Raw genomic sequence first — 27,031 nt, 5'->3', positions numbered from 1 at the left:
ATGATCAGACCACAGGGAGGACACGTTCTCCTACCCACTCGCTTCTGTTTCCACCTACAGTTTATTCTCTCTCTCCCCCTGCCTCTTCCCTTCCTCCCCTCATCTCTGATGCCTCTCCTGCTGCTGCTGCAGGACAGGATGGAGAACAAAGCCATGTACCTGAACACTGTGGGCGACACCGGCTCCATCTTCGAGGAGCCCTTCGATGGCAGAAGCCTGTCCAAGCTGAACCTGTGTGAGGATGGTGAGTGCCTGCGGCTCGGTCTCGGGGTGAGAGGTCTGCCCTGAGCCCCCACCCAACCTTGGCATTGCCCCAGGGTGCGGGTGACCTCCTGCTCATACTGCCTATGTTGAACTTCATGCTTTGAGGGGTCGTTTCCAAGTGTCTTCTCATTCATACATCTCAACAACTCTTTGTGATCAGCAAGATGAGGAGCTGTTTTACAGATGAGCTTATGGAGGCTGAGAAAAGCATGAGGGATAATTCAGCTCACCAGTCATAGAGGTCTCCTGACTCCTTTCGCCTCTCTCCTCTGAGTGAGTGAGACTGGGGTCAGACAAAGACACCTGAAACAATTAGCCTGGGCCCGCTCAGGTAGGAGCCAACAATCCATTTCCAGAAGCCTGCCTCCTGGGTATCCAGCACAGAGCTCAATACTTAGTAGGGGCTTTGAATAAATTGCTGCATGAATGCACACACTGCTCTTTGCATTGAGTAGAGAGTGTCGTCCCCACGTCAAAGAGGGATAGAATGAAGCTCACAGAAGAGTCTTGTAAAGACTTATGGCCAGTGAACTAGAGATAGTCTGTATTAGTCAAGTTCTCTAGACAAACAGAACTGGAGTGATATAATGTGAGGAATTGACTCACGTGGTTATGGAGGCTGAGAAGTCCCACCGTCTGCCATCTATAAGCTGGAGACTCAGGAGAGCTGGGGTGTAATTCAGTCCAAGTCAGAAGGCCTGAGAACCAGAGGAGTCAGTGGCATAAATAGCAGTTTGAGGGCTGGAGAACATGGGGTGAGATGTCCCAACTCAAGCAGTCAGGCAGGAAACAAAAAGCAAATACCTCCACCCTCTGTTCTAACTCAGGTCCTCGACTGATTGGATGAGGCCCACCTACATTAGGGAGAGCAATCTGCTTTACTGAGCCTGCCAATTCAAAAGCTAATCGCATCCAGAAACACCTTCCAAGACACACCCAGAAATGATGTTTACCCGGGCACTGTCACGGCACAGTCAGGTTAACACAAAACTAACCGTCGTCAGGCGGGCCTTTTTTCAAGCACGTGTTCATTGTGCTCCACTCTGCTAGCCGCCTCTGCTGTGAAATCACTCAAAATAGAAATGACTCTCCTTCATGCTCCAAGCCTGTTTTTTTCTCCCCAAAGGTACTAAGTGTAGGAAGGGACGCCGAGTGGCTTAGAAAGGCAGCGATTGAGGACAGTCTCAGGGGAGAGAAGACAAGGCACATTTGGGCTAGTGACCAGGACACCCCCTCATGCTGCCCTAGTAAACTGCCCACCATTACATCCCTTCCTCTGGATCCCAGCCAACCAACATATTTTGAGAACCCACAATGTGTCAAGCTATTGGTTAGGTGCCAGGGACGCTCCCATGAGAAATTAAACCATCCTTGCCCTCGGAGCGCTTATGATCCCAGTGGAAGAGACTGGCATGCGGATGATCACCCAACATAGAAAGCAGGCAAAAATGCGTGTGATTGTTGAAGTCAAGCAGGGAGAAGCCCTTCGGGAATAGGCCTTAAAGACTGAACACAACTTTCTAAGAAAAGAGGTAGGTGGGGAAAGTATGACTGCCTGCGCTGCACTAAGCCAGGCCAGTGTCTCCGTCAGGTTAATGCCACCCGGGAAGAGAGGAAGGACCCTGGGCCACTCGGTCCCTGGCCAGGCTCGGCATGTCCCCACCAGCACCTCAGCAAAGGCCAAGCTGGTTTTCGTGTCCCTGCTCCAGCCCTCTTCCCACGGCCCATCAGTGGGGAGGCCTGGCTGAGCAAGAGAACTGGGTCCAGCACAGTGGTGGCGAGTGAAGGGCCACCAGGCCCAGCCTGGGTGCCAGTGTGGGAAGGACAGGGCGGGAGACCCCAGGGTGAGAAGAGGCCTGGGGTGGGAAGTGCCACTGGGCCATCATATTCTTTTCCTCGTACCTTCTCTTACTCTCCATTTTTCTGAACCCCGAATTAAAACACAAAGATTACTGGGACCAGATGATTGAAAAATAACAGTAACCCTAGCCACTGTGCATTCTAACCCCACCCCCACCCCCTAACCCCCCCCAGCCATGGGGAGATCTGATCAGAGCAGGTCTCCTCCGGGGTAACGTGAGGCCCAGCACCCCATAATATATGGACAGGAGAGGTTGGAAGATGTGGGATCGAGATTGACTCACCTCTCCCAGAGCATGTGGCCTGACCAAGGTACATCCCATCTCTGGGCCTCAGTGTCTCCATCTGCCAAGTGGGAGCATTGGGGTGTCTCTGAGGTGCTGTCTAGCTCTAACACTCTGTATATAGAGAAGGTTTGGTCATTGCATGTAGGGTGTGGTCCTTTTAAAACCTAAGCTGGGACATGACGCTACCCTGAGCAAAACCAGGCAAAAGCTCCCGCCTCAATGGGAGTAAAAACCCAGGTGCTGACCTGGCCGAGGAAGCTGACTTTCGTGTTGAACCTGCTGGCATGCTCACCAGGGGCCTCTGCTCCCCAGAAGGTTGCTCCCCCAAGCAACTCAACTCACTCCCTCACCTCCTTCCAGTCTTTGCTCAAATCTCACCTTCCCCAGTAGGCCTTCCTGCCTCCCCTGCACTCCTGACCCCTTTTTCGAAGTCTTATGTCCTTCTAAAATTACATTGTCATTTTCTTTTTTTAAAATATATATATGTTATTTATTTCAAAGAGGAAGGGAGAGGGAAAGAGAGGAACATCAATGATGAGGGAGAATCATTGATTGGCTGCTTCCTGCATGCCCCCAACTGGGGATCAAGCCTGCAACCTGGGATCAAGCCTGCAAGCCAGCTACCCTTAACCAGAATTGAACCTGGGACCCTTCACTCTGCAGTCGGATGCTCTATACACTGAGCCAAACCGGCTAGGGCTACATTGTAATTTTCTCATTGATTGTGCTTATCATTCACTGTCTGTTTCTCATGGGAAGAACAGACTGGACAAGGGCGGCATCTCTGTTTTGTTCACTGATGCCTCCCAGCCTGGCACATAGTAAGTGCTCACTAAGTATTTGTTGAATGAATGAATGAATGAATGAATGAACCAAAACAGGGTCCTTGAAAGTTAAAGGTAGCCAAACAAATGCTTTCTAAAACTGAATTTCAAATCATCTGGGTCTCCCCCGCTCTTCATTCCTGGATGCCAGGTGTGAGGGGGGGGGGGCAAAAGGAACCCCAAAAGACTAGAGTGTTGAGATGCAGCCAGCTACCTAAAAGCTTGTGGGTTCCTTTCCTTTCCCCATCCCCTTCCCTTTTGTTTATAAGAGGAAAATGATGGGCTCTGACTTGGGGAAATTCCAGCCAGATTTGATCTGTCTCCCCAGGACTTTGCTTTTTCTTGATCCTCCTCGCTGGAGAGTGTAACTGGAGAGGGAGGAGAAGGGTGGGGCTGGTGGGAAGGGGGGTGTAAGTTGATGGGAAAGAAGACAGAGGGCAGAGGGGGGACAGGGAGGGAGAGCCCAGCCGCTCGTGGGCCTTGAGTGAATTCAAACAGTACCGTCTGGTGGGCCTCACAGGGGTCCACGTCCTTTCCAGATTCTTCCCTTGGAGGAAGGGAGGTGGGGAAGAGAGGAGGTGCCTCCTCTTGGACCTGGGGACTCTGGGATCTGGGGAACACGGTTGCAAAAATGCAGCCCAGATATAGGGCATGACTTGGACTTCAATGCAGGTGGGACTTTCAAGAGGTCAGGGGCAAGCGCGTTACTTCACAGGTCACGCGCTGGCAGCTTCCGCTCCTCTCCTCTGCTCTCCTTCCTTTCCCCTCCCAGCCTGCCTTTATCCATCCCCTTCCCACTTCCCAGGTGAGCAGGGAAGGTGAGGACTGCTCAGTGCCTGGGTTCCTCTGCCCGCTCCACGAGAAGCCACCTGCCCCACTCCTGCGTCCCCCAAGGCTCCCTCCCACATCCCTTCTCTGCACCCCTTGCTGGGGGCACCTCTCAGGACCTGCCTCCCTCCTGTGTCTGAGCTTTCAGCATCCCCCGTGGAGCCCCCTGGTGCTGGGAAGGCCCCGAGGGCGGGACCTCCTCACCTCCATGTCTCCACCTGCAAGGCATTGGTTGCACCTGCTTTGCTGGACTAACTCAGACGGAGTAACTGCAGCTTTAGGCCTCCGAGGTCCTTCAGCCAGGCCTCCTCTGGCCTCGATGCCATGTACACCGCCCTTTGAACAGAAACCCAACAGGGACCTGCTGGGCCTGCTCCCCCCACCCCCTTCCTCTCTCCTCTCCTCCTTCCCCTCCGTCCCCTCTCACCTTCCCAGGTCCTTTCTTTGCTGCTGCCTGTAGAGCCGCAAGCCTCTCTAGTCTGGCGCCAGGAGGCGGACGAGGAGGAGGCCTGGGCGGGGTGGTGTTTGGCTGGGTCCGGCCCTGTCTGAGGGTCAGAGAGAGGTGTTAGTGTCAGAAAAATATTGCCGTCGGCTCACCCCGCAGCCTCAGACCCTCCACCAGACTCAGCATCCTCCACTGGCCACAAATGGAGGCTCGCGGCGGTAATGAGTTACACATGTTCCTGGCAGCGCCTGGACGCCTGCTTGCTGAGTTTAGGGCCCGAGCTCCCCGTTCCGGTGTTCCTTCCCCATAAAGTGAAATTATTCTCCCAGGGGAACCCCCACTTCTACTTTCTCATCAATCAAATCTCCCCAGTTCCTCTGGCGCAGATGAGGGCTGCTGGGCAGCTGCCCAAGGGGAGGGGTGGACTTCCTGGGAGGGTCTGCCTGGGGCCTCACAGAGGGTCGCCGCCTCTACAGGTTGGAGAACTGGACGCTGAAGCAGGAGATGAGCAGGGAATTAACTCGTGCAGCTCCAAGGTGCGCCCAGGTTCTGTCCCTGTGAAACCAGAGCAGAGGACGGAGCACGTCTGGATGCACGTGTGGTCACTGGGGGATGGGTCCCGGGTCTCTCTGCCCATAGGGCCGTCCTACCACGAGGTGGGGAGCAGCTGGGAGGGGGCAGGAGCCCGGACTTTGAAGTTTGGCAGGTCTGGGCTGAATCCATAGACCGAGTGGCTGTGGGCCTTGGGCTTGGGGCAGGTGTATTCTGCTTGCCCCTCCTTCCTACTCACCACCATTTGGCCCACTCTCTGCCTGGCTGGGGTTGGCTATTGGGGAGCTCCCTGAAAGGAGATGGGAGGACAGAAGAAAGGGAGGTTGGGGTATCTACTTGCCCAGCTCCTGCTCTATGGAGTCACCTCAGGCTGCTGTGTCCTTCCCCCCAAGGTCATAGCTCCTTGTGAGCCACCCTCTCCTCACTGGCTTTCCCTGGGCCCCTCCTTGACCCTGGGGCTGGCGGTGGTTACAGCCCAAAGACACCACTTTAACCCTGTGGGCTTCTTACACCCTGGCCTCTCTCTTTACTAAATCCTGTAGTTTCCTAGTTTGAGTGGGCCACCTGCTTCTCTGACCTTCTAACGCTCAGTGTCCCCATCTGCAAAATGGGAATAATGTTACTCACTTCAAGGGAGCAGCGGGGAAACCGGGTGACATAACCCACGTAAAGCGCCTCACACACAGGTGACCCTCAAAACGCATGTGTTTCACCTCCCTGACCTTTGCGGGGTCCCTGCCAATCTTGGGGACACGGGGAAAAAGGAGAGGGAGAGACGAGGAGGAGAGTCAGGAGCAGCTGCCACCCAGGGTTTCCCGGGAAACACCCAAGCCACTTCCTAGGGTCCCAGCCTGGATAGCATTTTAAAGCTGGCTCTGACCTTCTGCTAGAGCAGCGGTTCTCAACGTTGGCTGGACGTTAGAATCACCTGGGAATCTTTTTAAAATCCTGATTTCTGGGCCTCCTCCTCCAGAAATTCTGTTTCTTTGTAATGGGGTGAGGTCACAACATTAATAACAAAGAAACAGAATTTCTGGAGGATGAGGCCCAGAAATCAGGATTTTAAAAGATTGCCAGGTGATTCTAATGTGCAGCCCAGGTTAAGAACCACTGGCATAGAGAAAGCACTGCTTCTGCCCTGGCCAGTGTGCTCAATTGGCTGAGTGTCATCCCGTGCACCCAAGGGTCACTGGGTGATTCCGGGTCAGCGCACATGCCCAGGCTGCAGGTTCAATCCCCGGTTGGGGGGTGTGCAGGAGGCAGCCAATCGATGTTTTTCTCCCTCTCCCTTTCTCTCTAAAAATCAATAAAAACTTATTTAAAAAAAAAAAAAAGAAAAAGAAAGCACCGTTTCAGTTAATGAGCTTCCTCATGAAGCCTAGATAGATACTCAAGGAAACAGAGCAAGTTCTTTTAGTCCAAGTTCTGAAACAGTAGAACCTTTAAGGGACAGCCTGGGTCCTGAGGGCTCCGGGCTCTGTGGTGTGCATGAAGCTGGTGACTCCCACCCCCCACCCCGATCGGAGCAATTGGCTCCCGGAGGCTTTCCTGAGGTTTGCTACCAGAAGGGTTGAGGATGGGTTTCATGGCCCCTGGCTGGAGCCTGGTGTCTTGCAGAGGGGACAGGGAAGAGTGACCGGAGCCCAGACACCCCGAGAGTTCCTTCCCATATTGGTGCTAACAGGAGCCTCTGCCTTCTTCCTCCACCCAACTCCCCGTCGCTAAACTGTGCCATGTTCTATGCGGCATTACTCCAGGGGTTGGGACTGTGAGGGTGGCTCTTAAAGGAATGCTACTGGCCTGGTGCCCTCTGGGGTGGGCGGGCTGAGAGGAGGACTTGCAGTGACAGCAGGGCCCTGGGTAGGAAGGGGGCCCCAGGAGATACCCTGCGGGGGCGGGGTGATGAGTCAGGCCATGGCCATTCTTCATTGTTTCCCCCATTTCTCCCCACCCAGGGACCTTGCTCCCTGGTTCCTGCCCTTCATTCCCTTGCTCATTCCTCCCTTCATTGTTTCCTCTTCATCTTTCAATAAGAAAGGTGCTTTTCAGGCACCCTGCAGGTGCTACCCACTGGCTGTGGGCTTCGAGGGCCGCAGGAGGCACAAGACAAGGCCCTGTCACCATCACTCTAGCTGGCCTGTCCCCCTCTCTCCTCCTGCCCTCCCCGCTGCCCAGCAGCTCAAGGTTGGTCCAAACACAAAGCTGGCCTACAGGTGGTCCAGCGGGAAGGACATGCAGGATTTGGACCCCATACAGCCTCACTGCCCCGAGTATTGTTGCAGCCCTTCAGTCTGTCTGGTTCCGCGGTTCTCAACCTGTGGGTCACGACCCCTTTGGTGGTCGAATGACCCTTTCACAAGGGTCACCTAAGACCATCCTGCATATCAGATATTTACATTATGATTCATAGCAGTAGCAACATTACAGTTATGGAGTAGCAACGAAAATAATTTTATGGCTGGGTCACAACATGAGGAACTGTATTTAAAGGGCCAGAAGGTTGAGAACCGCTGGTCTGGTTCTAGCCGGGGGCACACGCAGGGCTATGCAGCTCCTCCACATTCTGGCTCTGTGTCTCCAGGTCAGTGGGCCCCGCTCTCACCTTGTTCCCAGGTTTATCCAGTGTCGATTCCTGCTGTCAGCATGCCTGAGGTCCCTTGAGTCTAGAAGCCCTGGCCCCTCTCTGTCTCTTTCCCAGGCCTCTGGCCCTGCCTCCCTGGCCCTTGTCAGTTGTCCATTCACACTTAGGCTACAGCTTGTGCACCTGAGTCTCCTCTGGACTCTAAGTCCTTGAGGCCAAACACCTTGGATTCATCTTCATGTTTCCAGCACCTCGCACTGTGTCCTCCACATGGAGACACCTTTGCTTGTGGAATGACGGAACACATTCTTATTCGCCAGGATAAAGGAAGCTTAGAGACATAAGTTTAAGACAAATCAAAGGATCTGTGACTTCATTTATTGAAAGACTAGAGGCCCAGTGCACGAATTCATGCACGGGCAGGGTCCCTTGGCCTAGCTGGCGATTGGGGAAATGGGGGCCGATCAGGGCCGGCCGGCTGGGAGGAGGGACTGTAGGAGGTTGGCCAGCCATGGAAGGTTGGCTGTGGGAGTGTACTGACCACCAGGGGGCAGCTCCTGCATTGAGTGTCTGCCCCCTGGTGGTCAGTGCATAGTCATAGCAACTGGTCGACCGGTCGTCCAGTTGACTGCTTGTAACAGTTGCTTAGGCTTTTATATATATAGATTACTGGGCTTTAGGGTGCTGCTGGTGAATGCAGGAGTAAAGGTCACAGTTCCTGCCCTCAAGGGGCTTCAAATCCCTTGAAGACACAGACATGTGAGCAGACATTGCATTATAATTTGATTAACACTCGGAAGGAAGGACAAGCAAAGCGCAGTTAGAGGGGAGGAGAAGGAGCCCTCAGTCTGCCCTGGGGAGGAAGGAAGGCCTCCTGCAGGGATAGGCTCGGGAGCAAACTATCCGAGGGCAGGCCCCAGGGTGCCTATAAGAAAGGTCAGGGAAGGGTTTCCCAAGCCCAGGGAAGGAGCACTCGGGCTGAGGGAGGGTGGTGGTGGGAGGTAATAAACACTCGCTCATTGAGCTCGGCCAGGCCAGGCCCTGCTCTAAGCATTTCACGAGTATGAGCTCATTGGATCCTCACATCAACCCAGTGAGATGACTCTCATTATTATACCCAAGTGACATATGAAGGAACCACGGCACAGAGACCTGGTAACTTGCCCAAGAGCACAGTGTTAGGAAGGACTGGTGTCTCCGTGCATTCAGGCCGCTGTAACACAATGCCGTAGGCTGGGTGGCTGATAAGCAACAGAAGTTGACTTCCCACAGTTCTGGAGACTGGGAAGTCCAAGATCAAGGTGCCAGAAGATTTGGTGTCTGGTGAGAGCCCGCGTCATAAAAAGCTGTCTTCTCACTGTGGGCTCTTGTGGTGGAAGGGGAGGGGGAGCTCTCTGGGGTCTCTTATAAAAGGGACTAATCCCATTCATGGGGGCTCCACCCTCATGATCTAATCACCCCACAGAGGCCCCCACCTCCTAATGCTATCACACTGGGTATTAGGTTTCAACGTATGAATTTGGTGGGACATGAACATTCAATCTCTAGCGATTGGAATCAGATTCACTGACTCTACAGCTCACATGCTCTTTTTAAAATATTTTTTTATTGATTTCAGAAAGGAAGGGAGTGGGGGAGAGAGATGGAAACATCAATGATGGGAGAGAATCATGGATCGGTTGCCTCCTGCATGACCCCTACTAGAGATGAAGCCTGCCACTCAGGCGTGTGCCCTAACTGGAAATTATTAATAAACCAGTGATCTCTTGGTCCCTAGGTCAACATTCAACTGCTGAGCCACACCCAGCTGGGCAACACTCTTAACTATATGAAGCTAAAGCCAAATCGTGAAAAGGTTTCCTGTACCATCCATAGGAGTCGGGCTTCTGGAGACACTGGGAAGCCAGCGAATGGTTTCACAGAAGTGAAAGGTTAAGGTCTGATTTGCATGTTAGAACCGCTACGCTGGCTGCAGCAGGACGTTCGATTTTCCAGCAAAGCCATGCCGTGGATTGGGTGGAGAGAAGCCAGAGTACGGTGGATTAGGTTTTGACCTGAAAGAGAGGAAGAGGACCCTGTGCCTGGAACGCAGACTCTGATTTTAAGGCACCTGGTTATGAGGTTGGGAAAAGAATCAGGGCACTGGTAGAGGGCGCCTGGGGTCAAGTCTCAGTGGGATAATCCAGGTGAGAAATGCTGGTGCCTCAGAGGAAGTGGAGGAGGTGAGAGGTGACTCAGTCTGGTTGTATACTTTTAGGTTAGAGCTGCAAGCCAGTGAGGTGTGTGAAAACGAGGAGAGGCCCAAGGAAAGAGCCCTGGGTCAGGCCGTGCTGAGAGGTGTGAGAGGGTAGAGAATGAGGAGGAGCAGCAAAGGAGAATGAGAAGGAGCAACCAGTGAAAGAACAAGCAAGAGGGCTGAGCCCTGGAAGTGTATTGAGGAGGAAGGGGTGACCAACTGTGCCAATGCTGTTGAAAGGTCATGTTGGAAGAGCAGTGAGCACTGGCCATTGGGCTGAGCCATTGGAGGTCAGTGGTGACCTGGTGTATTAGTCAGCTCAGGCTGTGTAACAAAATACCACACAGACTGTGTGGCTTCAACAACAGACATGTATTTTCTCCTAATTCCAGAGGCTGAAAGTCCAACAGCAATGTGTCATCAGGGTTGGTTTTTCCTGAGACCTCTCTCCCTGGCTTGCAGACAGCTGCCTTCTTGCTATGTCCTCACATGATCTTTTTTCCTGGGCACATGTGACTCTGCTGTCTCAGTGTGTCCAAATTTTCTCTTCTAATAAGGACACCCATCAAATTAGACACCCCATCATTTTCACTTAATAACCTCTTTAAAGGCCCCATCTCCAAGCACAGTCCCATTCTGAGGGACTGGGGATTCGGGCTTAAACATAGGAATTTTGAGGGAGGGAGGACACAGGTCAGCCCATCACACCTGGCAAGAGCAGTTTCAGTGAAGCTGGGTGGGAGGAGGCTGATTGGAGTGGGTTCAGGAGAGAATGTGAGGAGAGGAGTTGGAGGCCATGGGTACTTGCAATTCTCTCGAGAAATTCTGTGCAAGAGGATACATGTGGAGGGGGAAAGAAGCTCAAGGGAGATTTTTTGTTTTATTTTTTTAAGATGGAAGAAATAGCAGTATGGCTTATGCTGATGGAGCAATACCATGTGGAGGGAAACGTTGACAAAGCAGAATTGCTGGAGTTAGGCCCCTGAATAAGCAGGAGAAGAAGGAATCTGTTGTGCAGTCCAGGGTGTTGGCTCGCCAAGAGCACAAACAGTGCGACTACAGTGATAAAAGGGAAGGCAAAGTGTGGGGCCCTGGACGCGGGTCAATGGTTCCATTGTGGTGGGAACTTAAGGAAGCGATTTCCTCATTGCTTCTGTGTTTTCAGTCAAATGGGAAACAGAATGTGAAGCAGGAACAGGCATCCGGGAGTTGAGCATGGGGATGGGCTAGAAACAGGTGGCAAGCCCGCTGGACAGGTACCCGGGCCCACTTGGGTTTAGTGATCAGGTGCTTCAAGTCAGACCAATCAGCGTGGCGGCGTGTTTTCTCTTCTCCAGCTACGCCCAGCTATGCGATGGAAGTGCAGGGTGGCAGAATCAAATCTCACCAGGGTTAGAGTGTCGCCACCGGGGTATGAGGAAGCTAGAGAGGGACAAGGGAGGGAGGGTGGGTGTAGAGAGTGAATAACAGAGATTGCAGAATGGATATTGGGCCCTGAACAAGCTGCTCAGTTGTTGGAGCGTCATCAGGTACAACAAAGGTTGCAGGTTCGATCCCTGGTTGGGCATGTGTGGGAGGCAACTGATGGATGTTTCTTTCACAGAAATGTACAGCCTTGTGATGTGAGACCCCAAGCTGGGGAGTCTCTCTCTCCCTTCTTCTCTCTAAAAATCAATAAAAACAAAAACAAAAACATGTCCTCGGGTGAGGATTAAGAAAAGAATACACATGGGATAAAAAGGGAAGGAAGGACCTGAGGGGGAGAGATGGAGGAAAGACAGGAGGACCCATGGTTGGTAGGTCCTGGTGAGGTCAGGCGGCACCCGATTCAGAGTTCGTGAGGAAGAGCAGCAGAACAGGTGCCTATAATATGGGACTTTGAAATCGGGATTAAGAAAGAGTCCCGATGATTTTAGGTCATTTTAGGCAAAGCCAATAGAAATGTAATGTGAACCCCACGTGAAATTTTAGATGTTCTAGTAGCTGTGTAAAAAGGTAAACAGGCACAGATGAAACTGATTTAAAGACAGTAAGACGTTTTATTTAACCTAATATATCCAAAATATTATCTTTTTGATATGTAATCATTATAAAAAAATAATGGAGGTATTTATATCTTTTATTCTCATGCTGAGCCTTCAAAATCCAGTGTGTATTTTGCATCTGGAGCCCATCTCGTTTTGGGCCACATGTCAAGTGTGTCAGGGTGGAGGTAAAACCAGGAGAGGAGAGGACAGGAGGACTTGGAACTGGAGACTGAGAGCAGTGAGCCCAGAGAGGGGGAGGGGAGCTGATGTCCCTTAGCAACGAGGAGAAATGTACAGTCCTGTGATGTGAGACCCTAAGCTGGGGAGTTTTAGGGAGAAGAGAGAAAGTTCTGAAAGTAACAATGAGAAGCAAAACACACACACACACACACACACACACACACACACACACAAACAAACAAACAAAAAAACCACACCCACCTTCTACACCCTTAGGCTGGTGGTATTAGCGTGTGAGCGAGAAACCCACGCTTGGGACCACAAAGGAGCAGGTTTCAGTTAGAATAAGGAAGTAAAAGAAAGGTTCTGCTCAGAGGTTGAAGAAATCAGGGATTTTGCAGAAGACTGGCTGGGAGGTCCAGGGGCCACTGTGGGGAGGTTTCAGCAGCTGGGGAGGGAGATGGGGGTCAAAGGAGGATACACAAGGCTATGTGGGGCTTAGAGTGGGCGGTGGGGAATCCTGGGGCTTCTAGGGACTGATGTAAGCCAGACTGAGGGCTCAGTGGGGTGCTCGGGCTGATCTCGGGCAGAGACTGATGGTGAGGCTGAGTTTGTGATAGGGGGTCTTGTGAGAAGCATACGAAGTCCTAGGGATCCCCACTCCCTCCCGACAGTGGTATGTGGGCCAGGGAGCCGGGGAGGGGGGGTGTCTTATGCACCAGGAGCTCTGGAGCTCACTTTGACTCTTGTGAGGCAAGGAGGCCAGCGAAGGTGGTGGGAGGAGGGGCTGGGTCCATTAGAAGTGATTAAACAGAAGCGATAATAATACATGGCTCCCCTTAATTGAGCTGTGGCCAGAGCGACTCAGTGGTTGAGCGTCAGCCTATGAACCAGGAGGTCACGGTTTGATTCCCAGTCGGGGCAAATGCCAGGTTGCAGGCTTGATCCCTAGTAGGGGGTGTGCAGGAGGCAGCTGGTCAATGATTCTCCCTCATCATTGATGTTTCTATCTCTCCCTCTCCCTTCCTCTCTCTCATATCAATAAAAATATACATTAAAAAAAAATTGACAGCAAGCACTGTGCTCAGCGTTTCAATAAAATTTCCCTATTAAACCTCATTATATATTACTAGAGGCCTGGTGCACAAATTCATGCATGGGTGGGAGGAACTGATTGGGGGTGGGGCCAGCTGAGGGGAGGGACCACAGGCATTTGGCCAGCTGGCTCCACCCCCGACTGAGGTGTGGGGGGCCGATTGGGGGCCAGGCTGGCCGGGGGGAGGGATTGCAGGCAGTTGGCTGGCCAGCCCCACCCCTTATTAGGGTCAGAGGGGCCAATAGGGGGCGGGGCCGGCCAGGGGGAGAAGCCACGGGAGGTTGGCCGGCCAGCCCTGCCCCCAATCTGGGTGGGGGGCCACAGGCAGTTGGGGCCACAGTGTGCATCATAGCTACCAGTCGTTCTGGTCGTTCTGATCATTCTGTCATTCTGGTCACTTGGCTTTTATAGATTGTGCCCAGGTTGTCCATGATAAGGTGAAGTCTTAGGTGAAGTAAATTGCCCACGGTCACCCCGCTAGTCATAGGCAGAGCCTGGATTCAAAGCCACAGCTGCCTGATCCTTAAACCCCACCCATCCGCACAGCTCTTGCCCGCTCCTTGGTGCCAGGCCTGGAGACCCTGGTGACCTTGAGGGGCTATGAGAACAGATTCTCGGAGCTTAGGGTTTCAGGGGTGGAGACGTTCTGGTGAATGATAAAGCTAGGGTGGGGCCACGGGAATAAATGACTGAAAGGCAGGGGCAGACGGAATGAATTATTCTGAGGTGCCGCTGGCAGGAAATAGCTATAAACACAACTAGGTTTGGGGAGGAGCGCAATGACAGGGTCTAACATGGCTCCTGGGAGAAGCTGGGAACACTAACTTCAAGGCAGAGAAATGCTCTACTCATCCCAGCGACCCTGCCACCACCACCACCTCCTGGGGCTCTAGCCTCAAGTCTAATGTCCATAGACAGCGTTCAGCCCTTGTGAGGCCAGGAGGCCAGCAGAGGTGGTGGGAGGGGTGGCTGGGTCCATTAGAAGTGATAATAATAGAAGCGATGCTAATACATGGCTCCCCTTCATTGAGCACGCAGTGCAGTGCCATGCTGGCCTGGCTCCCCACCCCACACACCTGGTTGCTGGTGACCAGGAAAACCCAGCCACAGAGCTGAGGTGCCCATGATGGTGCCAGCCTTCTGCACAGTGTCCTAGAGCCTGCCCATTCCCGGGCACCATCTCTCTTCCTGCTGTCTGGCTTGAGACGCAGTGCAAGTCAGGATAACCCAAGGGGTTCACGGCAGGCAGATCTTTAGAAAGTCTTGTTAGGATGGTTACTCGCCTTATCGTGGTGACCACATTGTAAGGCATATAGATGTAAAATCATTATGTTGTACACCTGAAGCCAATATGTATATCAGCTGCACTTTAATAAAATAAATAAATTACTCCCCTTGGGGGCTGCAGGGAGGGGGCTGGCCGCTTGCCTCCTCTCCTGACACCTCACTGAGAGGTAGAGCTTCTATCCTCTACAGGTGTCTTTGGGCGGGTGGGGTTTGGGGGGGGGAGGGAAGCCACAGGGAGTCTGACTGATGGAGAAGGGACTAGGAAGATAGGACCTGCTGGAAACTTGAAGCGGGCAGACGGCAGCAATCAGATCAGGAGCGTCAGATTGAAGAGGTCTAATGAGGACAAGGGGAACCTGAGGACATGCTTCCCCCATGGAAGCCACACCTTCCCGTTCGAAGGTTTATGCCTGCTCTCCCCGCATGCTGCTTAATAGACGATTCACTCTTAAAAGTGTCTCTGTTTGAAAGTGATCTCAGAGTTTGTCCTTGAATAAAAATGAGCTTGATGTGTCCCCTCCCCGGGGAGTTTTATGTCAGCATCTTGTTCTCCAGTGTCTTTAAGGCCTCGGTATACTCTCCCAACGGTAGGAATTCATCCCCAACCCTGACCTCTATTAAAAAGGAAATGTAATGCCATGAGTATTCTAAGCATTCCCAGGGTGTCAGGGGAGTCGCCTTAAGCATGTAGATTTATGTCATCACCGGGAGGGTGTTTACATGCTCAAGGTGAGAAGGGGCCGTCTTGCCAGTGGGTGGCGCTGAGGAGAGCCTGCCTGCTTCGTGGACTCAGGGGGACAGCCTCAGGGACCCTTGGCTTATTGGGTGTGCCCTTCTCCCACCTTCTGCGAGCGGCCCTCCTACGAAATCCACGTTTAGTTATTAGCCTCCTTTACCTACAAACAGCCAACAGGTTTTAACTGAGCATCTGCTACATGCCAGGACCTGTGGGATCCAGAGAGGAGTCCCAGACCCTGCCTTCTGGGGGCTGACTCTCAACAGATCTGTGTTTTTGTTGATGTATGGGTGCAGTCCTATTCACATTATTAGGTAGGCCACCAGTGCCGTCATTTCTCAACAAAGCTCCATACATGGTAACTGTGGGTGCCAGGCCTTACCAGGTGACAGGGGCCCATCATCTTCCATTAGATCCTCTGAAAGCCCTTCTGCGGCTCAGTCTGCTCTGCCTCCTGTGCAGAGGCCACCACGCAGGAGGCTTCTGAGCCTGCCAGCTTCAGGGGCACTTTCAGTTTCTTCCCATACCATTGGCACAGGCCGGGATCTTAGACGCCCTGTCTTCAAAACCGGATACTCAGACGGCCCTTCCAACTCAGTTGGTGGTAGAAGTTGGAGGAGTGAGGCAGAGGGTATCCATTCCTGCCCCGAGGATAGACCAATTCATCAACCCAGGCGCACGGGGAGGTGGCGAGGAGGTGGCACCAGCGGCTTGGAAAGAGTGGGGTCTAAAAATGAAAATAGCTGAGCCGTGGCTGCCACCCGGCAAACACGTCTCTGGATGATTTATTTCCTCTGACAAGGGGCCAGGAGAGCAATTGGGAGTCTTTTTTCAGAGGGATCCAGGGCCACTCTGCGGGAGGAGGGTCCTTGGTCCTGAATTTAGGCAGAACCCTTAGCCTGCTGCTCTCCGGGTCCCTCTGCATGAAGACAGCATTTCTTCCCATTCATGCACTGCCTGTGTTGGGCAGGTGTGGGCATCTCCTGCCAGCCCCAGGGCCCACTTCTTCTTCCTGGGGACTCCCTGGCTCCTCCCCTCCTTCCAGGGGGCAGCGATGGGCCAGCTCACCTTGAGTGCCTTCATCTCCCCTCCCACCTGGCTGTCTCTCCACCCCTCAGCCCCAGCTGCACCGTAACCTGCAGGCCACCCAGAGTCCCTTCTCCTCCTCTTTTCTCCTGTAGAAAATAAACTCACAAGAGTTGATTGTTTTCAATTTTTTTTTATGCAGAGGGAAATCAATAGGGGTTGAGAAAAATAGCAAATATTACAGGGAAGTTACAAAATTGCAAGATGTCTCTAGAAGGACCAGGAGAAACTGTTCTGGGTCATCATAACATCTGAAATGAATGAGTTCTGGCCGTCTCGCCTTCCGTCCCCTCCCCCTTTCTTAGAACTGGATGTGGAAGGCTCAGACTCATTCAATCTTGCAGGAGACTGTGGTCTCCTTTGTCGGGTGCCCTCACCGGGGACGTCTGCCTGGAAGACTCAGGTCTAGGGTGCAACAAGGCAGAGATGTATGTGATGTACCCCAGTGGGCGGTTCGAGACCCTCCCACATTCAGTTGGGATGAAACTGCATGTGGGTGGCAGTCCTCTGCAGCGTCCCTGTCTCACTCCCTCCTCTTCCCTCCTCTTTATTGAGGGAAAGTAAACAGAGGTCCCCATTAAAACCAGAAAGGGAGGGCAGCCTGGACAGGCAGAGGTTATTTGGGGCTGCGTTCTTATAAGGGACAATGTGAGGGTGAGTAACCAGAGCGAGGGTGATGAAGTCAGCCTTCAGGGTTTCAAGAAGATTCTTGGACGAGAGGAGCTCTGTGGTCCCTTCCAGACCTAAAACCTTATCTCCACCTGCTGTTTACCAGCTGTGGAACCACAGAGAACAAAAAGAAAATGACTGTTTGTCCTCGGCAAAACTCAATTAGGTGACAACTGAATCACTGCATCCTGTTGTCTAAGTTGTATAGACCCAGGTTCATTGGAAATAAGCAAATACCCACTCAGATAGAGTTTGTGAGTTGGTGGTTGAGGAGAGGGGAAAAAAATTTGAACAGATTAAGAACTTGAAAAGTTAGTTTGTCAAGGAAGGGCTAAATTCATGAAGGGGATCGCTCCTGGTCTCACAGTCCACGTGGGACAGAGGCAGGCTTCGAATCTACCTGCACAGAGCCCCAAACCCGTGCTAGTCCCGCTGTGGGAGTGACAGGGAAACCAGGACCCGGAGTTTCTGAGGCTCCCACATTAGGGTGGCATTGACATTGGGGGGTGGGCATCCCCTGACTCACCCTCAGCTCAACTGTCTAGGGCTGAGTGGTTTTCAGATGAACTTTCCTTTTCTGGTCTTTAATCCTTGCTCCCAGGCACCTCCCCACCCTCCGCAGACAATATTTGAGCAAAAGCTCTTTAGGGAGTACTCTCGTTCCTGTGATTATGTTCCCTTTGCAATGTTAGCCTCTGGGGATCATAAAATAGTTTGAGACAAGCCCATTTTGAATGTACCTTATTAAAAAGAAATCAACATTTAAAAAAAAAAATAAACCAAGTTCTGATAGCAAGACGTTTCATTGATTTTTCCAAGAATGTGTCTTCACATGCTCTTTTGATATGACAAATGCCTGACTCCACAAACTGTGTACCTCTGTGCCATGGAAGTGTGACTTCACCATTGAATCAACATCAGAACGTCCAGGGGTGGGGCTCAGGCCTCAGGATGTCTAAGAAGTTCCAATGTATGACGATGCTATGCAGCCAGGATGGAAATGTGGCTCCAGTCCCAATGGCTTGCTCCCACGGTTTACCTACCTATTTGTGCACGCAGTGGCAATCCGAAGTCATGGGTAAGCAAGCAAAGCCAAGATTGTGTTGATTTTTTTCAGACCAACATTTTGCACCAAAAAAAAAAAAAAAAAAAAGAGGTGTTTACAGCCAACAAAAATGTGTCAACTATTTGCGTAAGACAAATGTAAGAGATGATCTTTGCAGCAAAAACAAATGCCTTGCACATGTCTTTGTTCCTGCAAAGAACGTTATTGCGGTTCTGCTGTGTGCTGGTTGATGGGGTGAGAGAGATTAGTGGGACACGCCCTGCCCCAGAGGACCTGTCAGACACGTGGGGCAGATGGAGATGTCCATAGACACTTGTGAATAATGAAGGTACGGCCAGAGGTGTGTTCAGGTCCTGACATGGTTCTTTCCGTGAGTCTTAAACCTACCTTCTACCTATTCTAAATCTTGAACATCTAAAAAGTTTGGTTTTGCTCCCCTGTAAATAAAATCTCCTTGGAGTACATCAACTTTTTTCTTGCAAGTTGTCATTGAGCTGTGATTTCATGACTTTCCCTAAAGTCCCTGTTTCGCAAATGTTTCTCACTACATACAATACAGTGGTACTCAAGAGGAGGTGAAGTGACGCATGGGTGTAAATTTGTTATTTTAGTGGTTAGGTATTTATTTTCATGTGTAATAGGAAGATGCTGTTTCCACTTACGATGATGCTATCAAGTTGCCTTCCCAAATAAATTCAAGTTTTAAAAATGTGGAGCGACAAAGGCAATCATAGCCCGGGGATGTGAAGCTCTGGTACAACCATGCAGGCCAGATGCAGATGGGTGCCTGGAGGCGGGAACTCCATCTCTCTGACAGCTTCCCACCCACCAGGAAGCATGCGCTCCCCGCTGAGATAAACATCATCGCCCAGCCTGGCACTGGGGACTTGTTCTGCAAGTCATTTTGCTTTTTTTTTTTTTTTAGTTTCCATTTACTCGCTTGGAGCCACTGACATACCCTCTCCAGGCCTCTCGAGCCCCCTTTCCTTGGCTTTCTGATCCCCTGCGATGCCACCCTCACCTCTGGAGGGCGCCGCAAGATGGAAAAGCCTCTCCCCTGACTCCCCTACATCTTGGTGGAGTTTGTCTTTGTTTCTGTTTTGTCTTTTTGTGCCATCTTCTCCTCGATCTGGTCTTGTGTGTGACCGTGTCTACAAACAACTATGTTTAATAGCTAGCAGCCTTGTTTGGTATTTTCTCCAGAACTTTTCCCACATGGAGGAAGATAGTTTTCTTCTTAAAGTCACAGCTCTCCAACAGATAGCTGTACATCAGGGGAGAAAGCTAGTGGATCTCAGCCCATTGACAAAGGCCTGTCCTTCAAAGCCCTGCTGAGCTGCTGCATCCTCCATGCCGGCTCTGGGCCATTCACACCCGTCCAATAGTTACCTGTTCGCATGTCTTCTAACCCTCAGCTGTGAGCACCCAAAGGGCAGTGGCCATATTTTAATTGCTTGTTCAACAAACATTTCCTGAGTGCCTACTATGCGCTAGGTACTATCTGGGCACTGGGAATTTGCAAATGAGCAAAGTTTCTCCTGCGTGTGGCTTGTTATCTTTGCATTTCCTAATGTCTAACGTAAGTGTACTAGTCAGCAATTGCTGAATAACAAATTACCCCAAAATCAAGCAGCTTAAAAACAGCAAAAATGTATTGTCTTACCCAGTTTCTGAGGAATCCACAGGTATGCAAGGAAAGTCACGATTGTGTTTATTTTTTTACATCAAAATTTTGCTCAGAAATCTAGCCTATATAATTAAAGCCTAATATGCTAAGTGTCCAACCTTCGTTCGACTGTTCGACTGGTCACCATGATGCGCACTGACCACCAGGGGGCAGATGCTCCGACTGGTAGGTTAGCTTGCTGCTGGGGTCCAGCTGGTCAGGACTGGGCGAGACGGGCTGGACACGCCCTGGAGCCCTCCCACAGTCCCTCCCTGGCCCTGACAGGCCCCGATCAGGACTGGGCGAGGCTGGCCAGACACACCCTGGAGCCAACCTCCCATGATCCCTCCCCGGCCAGCCAATCTCCTGCAGTCCCTCCACAGCCTCTAAAATATTTCTTCTAATTAATTTCCTTTCAATGTACATGAATCCCAGCACCGGGCCTCTAGTTTATGTATAATACAATCTGGCAGGAGTCTGGGAGCAGCTTAGGCAGGTAATTCTGGCTCAGCATCTCTCATGAGACTGCTGTCAAGAGCTCAGCCAGGGTGGAGTCATCCGAAGGCCTGGTTTGGCAGCAGTGTCTGCTTCCAGGCTCACTCACATGGCTGTTGGCTGAAGGCCTCAGTTCCTTATCATGTAGCCTCTCCTCAGGGTGTTCATAACATCGCAGCTGGCTTCCCTCCAAAGAATTGTTCCAAGAAAGAGAAAGAATAAGTAAAAAAGAAGCTGCTGTGTCTTTTGTCTAACCTCAGAAGTGACACACCATCCCTTCTACCATCGTCCATTGGTCACACAAACCAGTCCTGGTGCGATGCAGAAGGAGATGACACAAGGGGTCAGGGACCATCCAGAGCCCTTGAAGGCTGCCTTCTACGGTAGGGCAATAGGTGGTGGGTGTTCAATAAATGCTTGTTATAGTATTACCCCAAACAAGCCAGAGGTCAACACCTCTACTTTTTTTAAAAAATAGACTTTATTTTTAAAGCAGTTTTGTGTTTACATCAAAATTAGTGGCGAGTACAGGAAGTTCCCATATACCCCACGCCCCCACACACGCCCAGCCTCCCCCACTATCAGCATCTTTCAACACAGCAGTTACGATTTATGAACCTGCATTGACACGTCATTATCATGCAAAGTCCATCGTTTACATAAGGGTTCACTCACGGTGTCGTGCATCCCATGGGTTTGGACAAATGTACAAGGACATGTCTGCATGATTAGAGCCTCATACAGAATAGCTTCACTGGACTAGACGTCCTCTGTTCTCCACCTGTTCATCCTTCCCTGCTCCCAGGCCCTGGCAACCACTCTCTTATTACTGTCACCATAGTTTTGCCTTTTCCAGAATGTCATATAGCTGGACTCAAACACTATCTGGCCTTTTCAGATTGGCTTCTTTTACTTAGCAACAGGCATTTCAGGTTCCTCCATGTTTTGTCACAGCTTGCTGGCTCATTCCTTTTACTTTTTTTTTTTAACAAATAAGTGAGTATGCTTTTTGCCCTGGTTTTACCGATGGCATCATTACGGAGTGTTTTTAATCTTCCACTCAGCTTAAATAATTTGAATGGTTTACCAGCTAACATGCTGTCTGCCATGTTAAATTAGAAAGTCAATACATGTGTTTTGGGCAGACTTAGTAACTGGTCTTTCCCATACAGTCATATTCTCTAGCCATCTTGCCAGAACCCTTCATGTTCTGCTTGTCTAACGATTTGTGGAAAATCTCTATGTGAAACCCTAATTATGTTCTATTTAAGATGGATTTTTGTTTAATAGACAAAGTAATCGAGTCTTGCTGAAAGAATGAAGCGCTCTCAGAGGAAGGTCTCAGCGGTGTGGGTGTTAGTTGACGAAGGGACCTGTCACCAGAGGGTGCTTTCTGTTAAATTAAAGCCTCAGGTAGAGGGGAAGGGAAGCCCTCTGTTTTGATGGGAATGAAATGGAGCCAGGCCACTGCAGTCTGCCCCCCTCTGACAGTGAGCTGGCAACGCACATGCAGAGCACAAAGGCAAGGTTCAAGTTAGCAGCCTTGTCTGCGGTGTGATTTCCCTCTTCCTGTTCTGACAGACTTTAAAGAAAAGGATGGTGTTCCAATGAGTGGGATTAAAGAGAAAGAGTAGCCCTTGCCCTTGTGACTGATTGGATTAGGAAAATGTTTTCATTCCTAGAGGAATGAAGAGGGCCTTAGTTTTTGGTGAAAAATTTCAAGCTGAATGGCAATTAGCACTAATCTGGCACTTCATAAATTGCGATGTAGTCAAGCTGTGAATGTATATTGTTTGCACTTAACCCTTAACTCTATTAACGTTCAGTTTACTGGACTGACTGTCTCAAGTTCAGGCAAATTAGAGTGCCTTGTGCCTCAATAAAAATATTGCATGTAAAAAAATACATCAACTTTTTTAGAGAGAGAGAGAAAATAACTTCTTATTATAATGAACCAGAAAAACAAGATTCTACTGTAACTGAAACAATTAACAAAATATAGTTTAACTTAATTAAACCTCCAAAGGAAATAAGAAGAGGTCAAAGAAAGCAAATGAGAAGTCCATAGTGGTTGGGATAAATATATGAATAAGACATTTCAGCTTAGGTATCTTCTGACCCATCCCAGCAGTTCTCTGCCATCATTCTCATCATCATCTAAAGAGGAAGCTGGGCTTAGAGGAGGACCAGCCTTCATGATAATTCATCCTATATAATAAAAGCCTAATATGCTAAGTGTCCTATTCATTTGACCGTTTGACTGGTTACTATGAGGTGCACTGACCAACAGGGCGTAGATGCTCTGACCAGTAGGTTAGCTTGCTGCTGGGGTCTGGCAGATGGGGACTGGGCGAGACAGCCTGGACACACCTTGGAGCCCTCCCATGGTCTCTTCCCCAGCCCCATGCACCAGTGGGGTTCCTTGGCCTGGCCTGCACTCTCACAATCTGGCAGCCCTGGGGGGATTTTGGAGAGCTGGTTTCAGCCTGATCCCCACAGGACTCTAGTATTTGTATAATATTCAATGCTATGCCCATTATTCTGACTCTCAAAAGAAGCAGACTTTAATATGTTGCAACCAGACAGTCAGCAACTCTCACAAGAAACAAAAAAGAAAAAAAGAGAGAGAATGAAATGATACAAGAAGCCTACATATTTAGTAGCGAAACAGGTTATAGATCCTAGTGCATGAAAAGGGATGAAAAATTCTGGAAAAGAAGATTTAGGGCGAGTTAGAAAGCTGTATGTACTCTGTGCGAGTCTTAGTGGAAAATCAGGTTAACTTTTCAAAAACTGCCAATATTTAAGAGTTGTTGAGAATTTGTATTGCTTGACAACTAGCTCCAAATTGTACCCAATGCTTTATGGAAACATTATGCGATCATTTTCTACATAGCTGTTTTAACAGCAGTGTTTTCAATAAAATGGGTTAAATGAATGAGAACATGTTCCTCACCTAACAATACCTCTGGGGAGACAGGGCCCCAAATTAGTCATCACCATTTCCCCTCATGGTCACCAAACCCCCTGAAGGCCACAGAGGTTCTAAGAGGTAATAAGTAGTCCCCACATACCGCCCTTGCAAACCCGGAGTTACCAAGGAATTGTGAACATCACACCAGCTTTTAAAACATCTGAATATCAATTATTTCAGCATTTGGTTGTCAACCTTTCTCTGCTCCACACCGTCCTCCATCCGGGTGCTAACTTTGAGAATAAGCATAAGAGGGCATGCATACTTTGAAAAACGCCCTGCAATGCTTCTTACGTGCCCTGCTGGGGATCAAGGTGGGTGAGCATCCCTTCCTTTCCACTGTCAGTTGAAGGTTAGCGGGCGAAGGTTACTGCGCGTCCTGGCCTCTGCATGGCCGTCACAGAAGTGACTCAAAGGAGAAGTCCAGCTGGAACATGACCAGAAGTCAGAGCACCTGGGTCTCTGTTTACCGCTAACATTTGACATCCTCTATTTGTATTATTTAAGGGGTTGGACTAGATTCCCAAGGCCCAGTAGAGCGCTGATGCGTTGCTGTTCCATTTGGGCCAGAAGCTGGTGAGCCTTGTGTAGTTTCACTGGATGAAGTTAGTATGTTTTCCTGTAAATCTAAACTCAAGGTTGCAAACCAGTGGTCAGATCCAGCATTCTAATGTGTTTGGTTTATACTCCCTAGTGTTTTATACTTTTTGTCTCATTTGTTGTTGTTTTAAATGAGCTATTCACACTTAAAAACAGGGCGATTTCTCTAAATTACTTCTGGCTTGTCTTGAAAATCTGGCAACAGCCAGCCTTCATTCTTACACCGAAACCTCTTCCAGACCAGGCATGCGCTGTCGGATTCCCCGGGCCCACCTGGCTCATTGGCTCATTTCAATCCCTTCCCGGCCACTGTCGAAGTTGAGGTTTGCAACCAACCCCTGTTTTAAATTCTCTCCATATTCTCCAGATCACATGGGACAGTGATGTCACATAAAGGACACGTATTCCAGCCTATTGGAGCTTTCTCTGCTGCTTGGTCTGGCTCTAGGAGGTGGGATTGTGTGGGCACGTGAGCAGTGGACATGTCTATCTGGCTGGTTCAAGAGCTCAGGGAGTGGCCCTATGATTTCACTTATATTGGAATCTAAAGGACAAAATAAGAGAACAAACCAAATGGAAACAGGCTCATAGATACAGAGGACTGACGGATGGTCACCAGAGAGGAGAGGCGTTGAAGGACTGGGTGAAAAAGGTGAAGGGATTAAGAACTACAACTTGGTAGTTACAAAATAGGCATGGGGATATAAAGTGCAGCATAGGAAGTATAGTCAATAATATTGTCATAACTATATATCGTGCCAAGTGGGAATATAAGAGGAGCACTATGTGAAGTGCATGATTGACCACTATAATGCACACCTGCAACTAATACAAAATAATATTGAATGTAGGCTGTAATGAGAAAAAAAAAACATTTTATAAGAGAACAGGGGGTGGGAAGAGAGCTAGAAGCTGAAAGCTTGTCATGGTTCTGCAAAGCTCCTCATGGTTACAGCTGCATTACAGATGTGTGAGGCTTCTCCACGTCAACATCTGCGCGCACCACGAAGCGATGAGACCAAGAGAGAAAAAGCTTATGAGGTTTTCAAGTGTCTTTTTCCTCTTCCTCCTCTCCTTGCCCTTATTGTTTAGGTCCATGCCACAAGCGACGGACAGGTGGCTGCTGCACCCAGCTGGGCTCCCTGTCGGCCCTGAAGCATGCTGTCCTCGGGCTCTACCTGCTGGTCTTCCTGATTCTCGTGGGCATCTTCATCTTAGCTGGTAAGAGCACCCTTTTCTGTCCTGGCCTCTAAAGATGTGGAAGGAGCGATGTAGGAAGTGAGAGAGATAGGAACTGGAGAGCTGGAGCCTCAGCTCTTTGTTCCCACAGTTGTGAGCCTACACACTGCCCTTCTCACCGTGGCAACCGTGAAGGGGGAAGCTGGCACCACTGTTAGCAGCATTGCCTGCTTCATTTGGGATGAGTTGTTGGCAGGGGCTGCGTGAGCTCGGGAAAGCTCTGAGCCCAGGAACAGAGACCTGGTTGCTCTGAGAGTCTTCTGACTTTCCCTGCATCGTCGTCGTGTGACATTGTTCATTATACCGGGCCTCTCTGGGCTCTGGACTGTGGTTCGCACAGAACAGGCTGGGCCCCCTGTCCTGGGTGTGATGAAAACAGTCATGAGAGACTTTGCTGTTGAACCTAATCAGGGTCATGGTCAGCCTGCTGCCCTTTTGCTATTCATGGGGGTGGGATGGGTTTGCCCCCATTCAGCTGGGCTCTTCTCCCAGTTCCCATCTGCGGGACAGGCTGGTGGTGATGGGCTGAAGTTTGGAGCACATTCTCTAGTCAGGAAGGAGCAGAGCATGGACGTAGGAAGGGATCGGATGGAGGACCCCATACTTTGAGCAGCCCAGTTCACCACCCATTGTCATTCCACCGTGATGGAGACAGTGAAGGAATACAGGCTGACTCCCACCCAAGGGTGAGGATGCTCAGTGCCCACCTTTCTCAATGGAGATAGATCAGGCTTGACCAAGTCAGCCACGGGTCGGTTTATTTCGATCTCTCTCATCCTACGTGAGTGCCTACTTTGTGCCAGGTTCCATGCTAGGGTTGCAGACACGGCTAAATAAGACCCAGGGGCTTCCTCTAAGGAACTCCCAGTCCAAGGGATGAAGCAGGGACACACAGATAGAGCCCTGCCATAGGGACTATGATGGGGACTCTATGTTGACACAACAAGTGCTGTGGTAATCCAGAGAAGGCACACACAGTGCGAGTGTGGGTGTGGCAGGTGGGGGATTGGCCAGAGCGAGGCTGCTGGCAGGCAGAGCTGGCTTGGAGTGCTGAGGGTGGGGTCCTTGGGTCAACTCTAGCGATGGAATCTGGAGGCTAAGCCCTTACAGACGACCCTTTGCTAGCAATCCTGAGGTAGATGCTTAGGCCTCCCTGGTCTGGTCTCACTTCGTGTCAAGTGGAAGTAGTCGCCTGGGCCCTGGGATGGGATGTTCAAGGCCACCTTCGCCCTCAGGTTCCCACACTCAGGGCAAAGGGCTTCATTAGGGGTGGTGTCTGTCCCATCAAACGTTGGCCTAGAGGGCAGCCAACAGCCACAATGAAGGAAACTGGTGATTCATCTCAGGGATGATGTCCAGTCAGAGGATGATTTGAACATGTTCTTGGGCTGTTCCAGGGAGAGATTGGGATCTGGGTTTTGTGGGCTTAGCAGCCACAGCCATAGCAAATTTCCAGAATTTTTGGAAAGTGTTTCAGCCCAGCCGGAAATCTAGGCTACGGTATAACAAGTTATCTGGGGAACGGGAACTTTTAGGTGATGGAAGAGAGTCTAAAGGAGAGAGTCAAGCTGGTGGGGACCCAGGGGCAGGTCTCTGGACGCCCGAGGGCCTGGAAGGCCGCCATCTCTTGGAAAGAGAAGACTTGCAGGGGATGAAATTCTCTTCTGGTGTCTGAAGAGCTGCCATGTTGAAAAGAGCAGATATATTCGATGTGGCCTCTGAAGATAGGAAGGGACAAATGGGTGAGTTTTATAAAGAGACAGATTTCCATTCAAAATAGAGGAGAGTTTCAAACAAGTGTGCTGCCCACAATGATGAAGAAGGACTTTTCTCCTGGCTTGGCGTTTGAACGGGGTTTATGATGACATCCGGGACGTTTCAGAAAGGAGGGTGGAACACGGTTTCTCAATCCAATGAAAACATTGCCGTGCTTCCTTGGTTGTTCCATGTGGAAGGCAAGGGAGGGTTTAGATCTTTATCACCTTTGAACCTAAAGTTTCTGGGTACCAGATTGCCTGTGTGGAGTAAAAAGT

At 50.4% G+C, this 27,031-nt stretch overlaps 1 protein-coding gene across 1 annotated transcript in view; it reads left to right on the top strand.

Moving 5' to 3' along the window:
- The window catches only part of SCARA5 (scavenger receptor class A member 5), a 107,607-nt gene that overhangs the window by 5,251 nt on the left and 75,325 nt on the right, over positions 1 to 27,031 (top strand). The window contains exons 2-3 of the mRNA XM_081091631.1: positions 133 to 244; positions 24,852 to 24,980. Coding sequence (XP_080947757.1) covers positions 139 to 244; positions 24,852 to 24,980 — 235 coding nt within the window. The 5' untranslated portion in view covers positions 133 to 138. The remainder of the gene's footprint in view (positions 1 to 132; positions 245 to 24,851; positions 24,981 to 27,031) is intronic.

This window comes from Myotis nattereri (genome assembly GCF_964212035.1).
Source record: "Myotis nattereri genome assembly, chromosome: 5".
NCBI classification, from domain to species: domain Eukaryota; kingdom Metazoa; phylum Chordata; class Mammalia; order Chiroptera; family Vespertilionidae; genus Myotis; species Myotis nattereri.
The sequence above is the reverse complement of the archived record's forward strand: the minus strand, read 5'-3'. Positions and strand labels throughout refer to the sequence as shown.